Source organism: Atractosteus spatula, chromosome 1, assembly GCF_055471065.1.
Source record: "Atractosteus spatula isolate fAtrSpa1 chromosome 1, fAtrSpa1.hap1, whole genome shotgun sequence".
Lineage (NCBI taxonomy): Eukaryota > Metazoa > Chordata > Actinopteri > Semionotiformes > Lepisosteidae > Atractosteus > Atractosteus spatula.
This window is the reverse complement of record NC_142706.1, coordinates 2,451,776-2,463,626: the sequence shown is the minus strand read 5'-3', so window position 1 is coordinate 2,463,626 and position 11,851 is coordinate 2,451,776. Positions and strand designations below refer to the sequence as shown.

Here is an 11,851-nt window from a genome sequence, read left to right as displayed (position 1 = left end):
AAAATTCGTAGACTTTATATTTCTAAAAACATGCATGCTCACTATATATTCACTATCAGGAGTGTTTGCTGAGTGAAGCCCTCAGGGAACTCGGTTCAGAATAAGAACGTAATTATTTGCTTTTCAGGTGTTATTGAGCGTCACAAACACAGCTGTTATCCTTGTGATAGCTCTGCAGTGCCCTTCTTGCCCGAAGAAATGTGTGTTGAAACACACACCTTTGCTGTTTTCTATGGACGTTAGTCCCGTAAAACAAACAGAGCACTTGAAACTCCACAAAGCAAAGCAAATGTTTGCTTTTGAAATAAATCACAGTCTCAGTGTACTGCGAGACTTGGCGAGTAATTCTTTGCCTTATGGCGACCTCCAAACACTTGGGGGCGCTTTTGCGCATTTGACTAACCAGAGGGTTCAGTCGCCCAGAAACTAGTTTGTCCCTATTCGGCACCCGTAACGTCCTGTAGTGGGTTTCATCTGGTTTGTTGGTTTTTTTTTTCCGTGTGTTTGCTCCCGTTTGTAAACATGGCAGAGTATTCGCGTGTAAAATCTACCAAATTGGTCCTGAAAGGCGTTAAGGATAAAAGGTGAGCTGGAGAGCCATACTGTGAAGTCACAGTATTGCAGGGGAGACTGGAGTCTTACCTGGAAAGCGTGCTCCTACGTAGGCCTCTTGCTTCTTACATTGATCAGATGATTCCTCACATTTTCAGCCCAAGGACTGCTCCTCGTCTGCAGTCTGTAGGTGTGCGGTAGTGAATCCAGCGCTATGAAATGTGGACATTTTTGCTGACCCGCTCCGACTGTTCGCTGTAACTAACTATTCCCGGTGTGGGACCGTAGCTCTTCAGTTGCTTTGTCTAATCTTCCTAAATTAATCCTTTTTTTTTGCATCTTATGTAAGATGTTTGAATGGTGTTAAAATGCATTTCGATCTTTGCGCCTCATGTACCTTTTGTTCATCTTACTCGGGTGATGAGAGTATGGCGCACAAAACAGCAGACACGGTAGAAACAGATTCGTGGTACTGTGGCACTGTTAAGGGCTTTTCATTATTATTTTTAAATCGTTCATTATTCACTACATCCCTTTTTGTTACTCTCGGTGTGAGAACAAAGTTTTGAGAAAATGCTCTCATAGGCATCGTAATCCCTCACTGAGATGATGTTGTGTCATCCCCACGCTGGAAATAACTGTTTTTTGAAACTAAATGCCGTCTTTCTATAAATGTAGTACATTAGCAACATTTTTTGGGGGTGGGGGGGTCTTTTTTTGGTCCATATAGAGTGTCATTAAAGTGAATTGTGGAATGGTAAATAAAAAAATAAATAAGAGTTTCAAGCCTCCTCACTCCCAAATACAGGAATACAAATCGTGTGCATGCATTCTCACTTGAGGTGAATTATTTGCTAGATGCAGACTGCACATCTCAATAGTTTAATTTTATGCTTATGTTTTTTTTTTAATGAACTAAAAGTTGAAATAGTTGTTTCAGTAATCAAAGTGTAAGGTTTTCGTAAACGAAATTAAATATTTGTTTGCTGTAAACGATACTGAGAGAAGGCATTGGGCAGTCTGCCGTGGGCATGTAGTTTTCCTGTTTTTGACATTTGTACAGTAATTGTGCATTTGTTTCACCTGCAGCAAGAAGAAACACAAAGACAAGAAGAGAAAGCGAGAGGATGAGAAGGAAAAAGATGACATTGTTGGTAAGACTGGTTTAAATGACAGCCTGTTTGTAGATTAACAGGATATTAACTATTTCTGTTTCTTTCAGGGTGGTAGTTAGATCTCATAAATATATCACATAAGAACTAATTATTTATTTTAAGACTTCCCTATTCAGCATCTTCAAAAGCCATTACTCTTAACCTCTGATGTATTTCAAACTCTTTGTTTGCAGGAGGCTGGTGGGCCATCAGTAACTTCGGGGAGATCACAGGATCAGTGGCCATTGAGATGGACAAGAACGCCTACATCCATGCCTTAGATACCGGGCTGTTTACTCTCGGCGCACCACATAAAGGTACAGAAAAACCTGAATGACTTGATTGGTCAGCACTGTTCTAGATACAGCTGATATATAATTATATGACGGGGAAAAAATACAGTACAAAAACAGGTGAAGCGCTGTGCCTTCTTTCCCTTTTAACACTTTCAGGCTGAAGCCTGACAAACAAATATTTCTTTGCACCTGTCAAAGAACATAAGGGCTTTTTAGACATTTTTATTATTCTTTTTTCTAACGTTTAACTTTAAGGTCCACAACAATCTGAAACATGAATATGAAACAATCATACTTAACTTGGGACCCTACAGTGTGTTTATTCAACTCCCAAGTGTTAGGTACAGATTTGAATGTTTGTATCAGTGTGAAATTTAGTGGTTTACCTGTGTATCCCTTTGAAGACTGAGTAGTGTTTTTTTTAATGATGTCTATAGAATGTAAGACAGTGTATAAGTGTCTCCTGTACCTGTCTTGCCATTTTCTTTCCTACCCTCATTAAGCTGCAGTAACAATACCAATGTGCTTGTTGCATCCCATAATTCAGTACAAGAGAAATGAGCTTTTCTCTTAGAGCACATTTGTGTATGTAGAAGCTGCTGAATGAATCTAACCCAGGATCATTTTTTAATATTACCTCTTTTTTTCCATTCTTTTAAACTCAATAAAATCTACACTGCTCCTGTTCGTCTGTCAAAGAATATTAATTCTGCAATTTCTCAAATAAGACACTTGTTGACAGGTTCTCTTTCTCAGATTGAGCAAGAAAATGGGATGGCAGTAATTGTTTCTTTTGAATAAATAGGAGGTCTCTTTGGAGTGGTATTTCTGTCATATCCTGGCCTGTGGTTTACATTCACTAATTTGCAGGATGTTATGAACTGTACAGTCACAGAAGGTGTTGCAGAATGCTACACAATTTTCAGCTCTATTGACTCTGAAGAACTTGGGCTAATCCCTGATTCCTTACTGTTCCACATGACGAGTTTGCTGAGTTAAGCAGTTTGCTGTATTCTCTAAGCAGGCAGTATAATTGGTTTGTGTATTGGGAAGAACACCATTACAAAAAAGGTTAACTTAAACATAGAATGCATTAAGTTTTGTATATAATCAATTTGCAATCTGAATTCAGGCAATAGTAATGGGAAAAAGATACTGTTTTGCAGCCAGTGTGAATTCACATAGAATATGCCTAGTTTCAACATGAGCTAGTAACAGCTTATTTCTAGAATATTTTATATTACAGCATCATAATAGTATTTATGCAAATATACTTAATCTCTTTCTCTATTATTTCAGAATTTCAATGTATCGCATAAACTTACAGAGGTATAAAACACATGCAGGCCTGTTACCGTCTGAAATCCACAATGATTTGAAGTCTTAAATGTATCTGTCACTGTTAAAAGTGGCACATGTGCAGATTCTGATTTTGATATTTCTGCATTATCCAACCCTGTGTACCTGTCAGGTTTACAATTTTGCAGTAAAGTTGGACCAGCCTTTATTTCCAAAATAGTAATGGTGTTAAAAAATAACAAATAGTTTATTAAAATAAGTAGGAAGGAATAGAGAGGAAGACAACTCCCAAGACAGACACGGGGATACAGAAAAAGTCAACTTTAATTACTGCAGCTGTTGTAGAGGCCACATAACTGTCTTTCCCTGGTCAATGTGTCGACACCTGGGACTACTTGCTTCTGGTGTCCACCTGCAGTGCTGCTTTGTTCTCTCATTCCCTGGCCAGTCATAGTTCACATGGCTGACGGTACTGACTCAGTAGGCGAATGATGAAGACACAAAGACCAATGAAAGTCCAAGCTGCAGAAATATAGCAGCGCTAAGACAGGCCATGGGCATTTACAAGACAAGCTGGCTCGTAAACGTGTCCTTTCACTCAGACTGCCTCCCTGCATTCGCATAGATGTTTTCCAGTACCTTGTTAGGTGCTTATCAATTAACTAATCATAAACACATAATGTCACACAGGCGTGTAATTAGAGAAATAATCGCTGCTTATGCATTTTAAAATGATGAACTTTGATCACTGCTCATTAGTTCTCCAAGGAGGATGACAAGTCGCGATCAGCACTTTTCAGTGACAGCCAGCCAGCGGGGAATTTTGTTGCTGTGGTGATGATATCACTTTTAAAATCTGAAGTATTACCACAATTCATATACACCGAATGTGCGTGTATTTATGCAGATACATTGAAAACTCTATTTTCTGTTTTACTTGGAAACCGGACCCGACTTCTTACATGGACTTTGCATCGTTCATCATCACACTCTCAGGTAAGTACAGCTTAAGGTTTCGGCCTTCCCACGCAGGGATGTACTGGCAGTGGATGGAGTCAGGACCTTCTCAGCATCTTTAGCCCAGATTTCTAAGGCGTCCGTTTTCTTTTGCAGAGGATGAGGGTCCTCACCCGCCTGAGCAGTTCACAGCCATCAAGCTGTCGGATTCCAGGTGAGTTTAAACATGAGGAGAACGTTTCATTTATGTTTTCCTACAGATTGTTTTTGACTTCCTCTAGCTCTGCCATTGGTGTCTGTTAAGGTGATGATAAGGGTTCCAGTTTTTTTCCATGGCTGTTTGCTTCCCTCAGAGGAATGTCACGGCCGTGTCGTTCGGGTGAGGTTAGCTTCCTGTGCCGGAATCATTGGTTTGGCCGTCGTGGCCCGAGTTTTTATTCTGTGTGTCTTTGTGCTCTGTGAGGATCGCCCTGAAATCGGGTTACGGCAAGTACCTGGGGATCAACTCGGAGGGGCTTGTCGTGGGCCGCTCCGACGCCATCGGTTCTCGGGAACAGTGGGAACCCGTCTTTCAGGATGTGAGTCGTTCCCCACAACTTCCTTTCCTTTCGTTCTCTTGACTGTTATCCCACATTTTCTTAATGAAACGTATCCCCGTGAAGCTGTAGGCAAACAAGGCAAATGTTTGTAGGTTCCATGCAAATGCATGCCTGTTAGATTCAGATTTTATATCAGTTAAGTGCTAGTCAAGTCCCCGAGAGATGAAGAGGATCCAAACCGAGTATAAGAAAGCTTCCTCTGTCTGAATGTTACCCAGCACTTTCTTGCGTCCTGTGCATTTTCACAGATTGCGACAGCGGTGTTCAAAAAGACATTGATTGTCGTAGACGTAACTGCAATGCCCTCTGAATACTTTCAGGGTGTCATAAACCGGCAGTATCCCTGGGTGTCCCTGGGTGCTGTTGCATCCAACTCAAGTTCAAGTTTATTGTCAGACTTACCTGAGTACAATGAAATATTTACTTGCGGGTTTTCCTCACGTGACAGATGACATAACGTCGAAAATGACACAACACATTACTTCACAATTCTTAGATACAGGAACAGGGTTGCAACTATGAAATTAGCCCGCATTTAGAAAGCAGTAGCAGTAGCAATTCAGCGGTAGCAGTATTTTCGGCTGCTTCTCAGCAGCTGTGTCCAACGGCGCAGTGGTGCAGTTGAGAACAACTCCTGCAGCTCAACCCAAATTGCAGTCCGAAGGATGTGAGATTCAAGCAGAAAAGCCCAGTGGTCCCAGGTGTGAAACAGCTTGCCGCAGGATGTGAAGACCCACGTTATAAGTATTCATTTTTGCCAGGCAGCCGCATGAGGCAAGCGCACACAGAATCTGACTATTAGCACTTGCGTCAAGGCAGATCAGTTCACTGTCTTCACCACTGTTGTCATCATATTATTAAGCTCTGACTTCGAAATCTTGGAACAAAGACTTTCATCATGATTAATATAATGAAGATTGACCATTGGGTGGGCATTTTGATCCCAAAGTCCTTGCCGATCTTTACAAATCCCTTCCATTTTCAAACTACAGTAGAGGCACCTTTAGTTGTTGACAAACCTCGGTGTGTCATTTATATCCACGCTGTCATCAGTCACGAAGCACTAAATGCACTGCTCTGGTGTTTATTGATGTTTTCTGCCGCTTTGCTTATATGTCTCTCCACTGATCGAGCCTCGGAAATGTGTCTTGACGTTACCGTGATGTTGCCCTTAATGAGTGTCGGTGCTTGTTTGCTCAGTGAGCGGTAGTAGATGCTTTTCTTGTGCTTTCGTGTTTTATTACAGGGTAAAATGGCACTGATGGCTGCGAATAGCTGTTTTGTTTCTTACAATGACGAAGGCGATATAGTAGCGAAGAACAGGGCCGCAGGAGAAGGTGAGATGATCAAGGTAAGAACGTAACAATAAGAGAGAGGTTGCAAATATGAGGGGGTCGGTTCAGCCCATTTACTCCAGTAGCTGTTTGATCATTAAAGTTTAAACACAGGATCTTATTCAGCTTTTTGGGGAAGATCCGATAATTGTCCGCTTGGCCGGGAGCTTTGTTCCACTCTTCATGGGAAGCAGGGCTTACTCTTCCCTATCCTAAATGCTCTGCCTCTTGACATCCGCTAGTATCCCTGGCCACTTGTGTTGTAAAGTGGGGCTTAAAAAGGCTTTAAAGGTCAACTCAAGATTTAAGGTCTGTATTCTTAAGATACTTTTTCCCCTTGCTAGCCTTGAACTTTGAAGTTTGCAAATTGCTCTAAAAACTTTTTTTTTCAATCTCATTAATTTCTTCAAGTTCCGATCGTGTGCAGAACGGGAAACCACAAAGAAAGAAGACATTGCAGATGAAGACAGAGGAAATGTCAAGCACTGTGAGATCAATTACGTGTATGTATTTCATTTTAATCAGCATTTAAGGACATAAAATGTGCCTTGCATTGACGTATGGATTCACTTCCTAAGAACCACAGTGTGCTTTAGGTGCATGAGGCTGCTGCACTGCAGATACTATAGAAAAGTTCAGATTACTAAGCTTAATTAACCTCCTAGAGCAGGAATGATTAAAACTGGGTCCCTTGCTGAATTTCCTATTCAGACTTTCTCAAAGTGTCCTCCTGTCGCCCATGTTGGGGCATTGGCTTTGGATTTCCAAAAGGGAAAAGTGCAACCTACTACTTTATCCGTGACAGAGCTTATAATGTCCAAGGCTCCAAGGCAGGACCTACAAGGGCAGTATTTTTAAGGTGCCATCTTCTAAAACACAGCTGATCTTTTTTAAGGGATCTCCCATTCAAGTACTGACCAGGTGCTTAGCTTCCACAATATATTAAGACCCAGCTTCAAGTTAGTATAGCCAATGGCAAATCTCTACATCAATCTTATATGGAATATCCATCCATCCATTTTTACTCCTCTTTTTCTGGTGAGGGTCAAGGTTATATGGATTATATCTCATTAAATTAGTTTTTAATGAATTGTATTCCAGTGAAGCTGTTGGCAGATGAGGCCAATGTTTGTAGGTTCCATGCAAATGCATGCCCGTTAGATTCAGATCTGAACTGCTCTCTATTTTCTTAAACAGGGTATTGAGTTGTCTTATATATGTGATAGATTCTATATCAATAAGTGTCAGTCAAGTCCCTGAGAAATGAAGAGGATCTACAGTGCATATAATAAGAAAGCTTCCTCTGTCTGAATCCGTCATGCTTACCAGAAACCAGAGTGTGATGAGAGCAGGAGCCCAGAAGCCTGATAGCAAAATCAGGATCAGGCTTAATTTTAATATCAAGTGCATCTGTCAGCAGTGAAGAACGGCATGCCATTAGGGAGCTGAGAGGTCATTGATTTTCTCAGTTTTCTAAACTGCAGCCATTTCACACCTGCAAGGATCTGACATGCGAAATCATGGCTTGTATATGTAGATGATGGACTGAGGAGCACATAAATCTATATCGTAACGGTGGATTGATGGGCCATTGAAGCTGAACTGCAAGGCGCGAGATGAAATGCCCCTGCAGTCCACTGTTTATGGATCATTAATTGCCAGACAGTAAAGATGAAGCTTTCTGCGTGCCATTGTTTTCTTCTAAAAAAAACTGTAACGCTACCCTCACTTTTCAAGGTGTCGGACAGAAGCAGAAATAAGTATGGAAACTGTTTTGTTCTTGCCTTCCTGCTAAAAGAGTCCCAACAAAGAGTAGAACAACAAATTCAGTTTTTCCCCACGTTTCATTCATCTTGTATGCATTGAAGGGAAATACTGAATATGTTTTTTATGCTTTTGAGTTCTAAAGGATTGCCTTAGCTACCTTCAAAGTCTGTGTGGTCAGGTGTATTTAATGTTGGACCCTTAGTTGAGTAATTTGCATTATTTAATCTTTATAAATGTTTTGTTTTAAAAATACATGCATCAAACTTTTTTTCAGAAAAAAGTTCCAGAGCTTCCAAGATCGCAAGCTGAGGGTCAACAGTGATGACAGCAGTTCGCTGAAGAAAGCCAGAGAGGAAGGAAATTTCCATGAAACTTTGTTAGATCGGTATGAAGATTAAAACATCTTTTTTCCTCTGAATGCAACAGTCAGTCCGGCAGCTATAGAACTGTGCAATCATATTAAACTCTCCTAATTTTCAGTACAATTTTGTTCAGTTTATATCAAAAACAGATCTTAAACTGAAGGAAATAATTCAGAAAACAAAACTGTCTTTTGGCTCTTAACACAAACTTTGTTTCTAATTGTTAAAATCTTGTTGCCTGTGTAATAACCAAACATCCTTCTGTCTGTTACAGGAGAGCCAAGATGAAGGCAGACAGATACTGCAAATGAAGATAGAAGAAACAGATCTTTTTTTCTTTTTTTTAGATTGAGTGTTGTAATTTTGTTAACAATTTGAAGTTCACTCTGATGAAAATTTAAAATTAAATTTAATGTTTTATAAGAAAAGGGTTATTTTCTGTGTTTTTTTTTAGTTTTTAAGTTATGAAAAGAAAATGTTCAGATATCTGAGAGATGTGTATTATTTAAATAATGATTCCACTATTTTTATTTAGTATTATATTGGCTGGATATGTTCAGGTATTTTCAGTTATATTTTTATGTAATGTTAAAGAAGCAGAAAAGCATCATATTTGGTACCTTGCATGTCATGGATATGTTAAGTATAATAATTGAAACTAATCTTATTAAATTCAAAATCTAGCACATATTACATATTTAATAATTACTTGTTTTAAAGAAATGTATTAAAAGCATTTTTAACTGTTGAAGGTATTTGTAGAAATAATTGTCAAGCTTAAAACAGCCAGTACAAAATGTAGTGTTGGAAATGATTTTCCGTTTTCTGTGCGTGGTGAAAATTTTAACGAGTGGAAATAAAAAGCGATCACTACTATTTCTTACAGGTCGGCTTCTAGAACCCAGCTTTTTATTTTACAAATGGTAATTCATCCATTTTCTAAGCACTTATTCTAAATCAGGGTCTCGAGAGAGCCAGAGCCTATCTCGGCAAAACACAAAAGGTAATCCTATACCTTATTAATGCAGTGCTTCGGAGAAACAGGAGCACACCATCACACGTCGATTTCTCTTTCTCTTTGCTCTATAAGTAATCTGCAGTCTAAAACTAATTTAATGGCATGGTTTTAAATGTCTGGAAAAGATGATTAGCTTGTGTTTAATGAGCCGGTGTCTATTCTGGAAGTAAAACCATCTATCTCTGCCTCCGCGTGTGCCTGCTGCAGCTTAAGACCATCTCTGCTGCAGGTCGCTAGATCCACAGCATATAAACGTGTCTCTCGCTGACATTTGTTTGAACTTTCGCTCCTCCGCCCTCGTGTCCCATTTAACCGCACTGTTACCCCCTTTCAGGCGTAGAGAAGCAAATTGCTTTACTGTTACAGCAATTTAATAAGTGCTGTAACGAATTCAAACTTTTGTCATGGTAAGGATTTTTAAAAAATAAATTAACCATGAAGAAGTGCATTTTAAGCTCACAGGTGTCTGACAGGAGATAAGCGTTTGCTTTCAGTAGCTTACATTTGCTTTTTATGCATTGCATGGCAGTCACTATTTTTTCTGGAAGGTAAAGTCTGTCCGCCTTTTCATTCTTTTCCTACCTTGTCTCTTCAGTTTTATATTTATATTTGTGCCTGGTGGAAGGCAGCTTCTGTATGCCACAATCGAGTTTCAAACTAGAAATCACTCCGTTTGTGTTGCAGACACCCCGGTGGTGTGGAGGTCAGCACTGCTCTCTCACGGGTCTCGGATCTCCGGTTCCGTTCTGCCCTGGGGCACATTTTGTCTGGACTGTGCATGCTCTCCCCAAGTCTTCCCGGGTTTCCTGCCGGTGCTCCACAGGCCAGAGACTTGCTCTGCTTGTCCTGCGGTAGACTCGTCCAGTCCAGGTTCTCCCCAGGCTGCCCTGTACCCGCTGTCCACCGGCTCAGGCTCCGGGTTCGGCCGCTCTGTGTTGGAGTCGCTGGTTTGTGAGCAAAGAATTGTGAAGCCACAACACAAAGGCCTGCTCCTCTGGTGCCTGTGGGTGGTGTGGGGGCATGGAGGGTAATTCTGGAGAACCCGAAGCACAATCATTTTAGAACTGAACTATCAGAGACTGTGGTGATAAATGAGCACTCCCCTCTCCCCCCAAAAACGTTAAATGATGGTATCTAAATTGCATTGATTTAGGGGTGTAAACAACTGCAGGATTGTAGGCATATTGTGTCTTGAGTTAACTTGACCACCTTAATGATATCACTCAATGATCAACACTGTGCAGTAAGCATAGATGGCGCATTTATAAAACATAAGTGCCAGCCTATGTTTCCCCCTTTCACGATGAACGTTTGCCTCGGATACAGAACACCAACGTCATCATGTCTGAAACCCTCAGGATTGTGTGGTGCTCTTTATTTTTATTCAGTATATGTTTTGCCGTTATACAAATCAGAACACAAAAGTGAAATCGTTTTCACTGAACGTCTGCTCGATCCGGCCTAGCAGCTACTTGACTCCGTCCAGGCCGCCGGGAGTCTCAGCTTGTCGCGGAGAGTCCGCCGCTCGTACCTGCGATCTCATCCTGTCAGTCACTGCCCAGACCCTGCGTGACCACAGCTGAGGATGGGGACGCAGATCAACCCGAAAGCCTCTACCTGCGCCAGTCCGCTGCCCAAACACCAGCTCTCAGTGGGGATGATGAAGCCAGTTCAGCGATGGGGATTATTAGGAGGCCACTGTTAAGGGCAGGGGGAAATTTTGCCAGGACACCGGGGTAACACCCCTACTCTTTTCGAGAAACGCCCTGGGATTTTTAATGACCACTGAGAAATCAGGACCTCGGTTTTACGTCTCATTCGAAGGACGGCGCCTGTTTACAGTATAGTGTCCCCGTCACTATACTGGGGCATTAGGACCCACACAGACCACAGGGTGAGCGCCCCCTGCTGGCCCCACTAACACCTCTTCCAGCAGCTGCCTCAGCTTTCCCAGGAGTCTCCCATCCAGGCTCACACCTGCTGGGCTTCAGTGGGCTGATCGTTAAAACGTTCAATTGAAAAGAAGCGGCCCGAGCATCTCTCAGTCGGGCACTTGTAGCGGCAGATATTCCCTCTTCCCAGAAGAGGGCACCTGAGCTAACTGGAGTTACAAGCTGCAGCAGGCAACATCTCAGCTATGTTTTGTGTTCTAGATCAGCGATCATGAAACTCGGGGAACTCAAACCGAATGAATATATCGGACAATCGAGAGAAAAAAAAACTGTTGTTTTTTTTTTAAAAATCAGATTCGCCCGTTCTCACGACCTTGATTTCATAACTATCAGATCAGCACCCAGCTTGCAGACAACAGCTCTTCACTTCCTCGTCAGGAAAACACAGCACACGTGCACCTGTTTATCCGCCTGCGGGCGGGGGGATGCGTGGAATGGGGAAAAGTATTTTTTTTATATAACCCACGAAACGTCGTGGGTTAACTCGTGCGTGGCCTCTGTGGATAACGCTACAAGACTGCAAATATTTAAAACTGTGCACCAGGGTGCGAATCTAGGCGA

At 41.5% G+C, this 11,851-nt stretch overlaps 1 protein-coding gene across 2 annotated transcripts; it reads left to right on the top strand.

Moving 5' to 3' along the window:
• Positions 1-454: 454 nt before the first annotated feature.
• On the top strand, positions 455-8,748 carry frg1 (FSHD region gene 1). 2 transcript variants are annotated; one of them, XM_088919845.1, is made up of 9 exons: positions 455-584; positions 1,642-1,706; positions 1,901-2,023; positions 4,415-4,472; positions 4,722-4,836; positions 6,104-6,208; positions 6,603-6,694; positions 8,233-8,343; positions 8,595-8,748. In XM_088919845.1, exons 1-9 carry the CDS (start codon positions 523-525, stop codon positions 8,629-8,631), a joined length of 768 nt encoding a protein of 255 aa, XP_088775971.1. In that variant the 5' UTR covers positions 455-522; the 3' UTR covers positions 8,632-8,748. The 2 variants fall into 2 exon arrangements, with proteins under 2 accessions (XP_088775971.1, XP_088775972.1); XM_088919846.1 differs by having other exon boundaries at positions 461-584; positions 1,901-4,297.
• Positions 8,749-11,851: the final 3,103 nt, after the last annotated feature.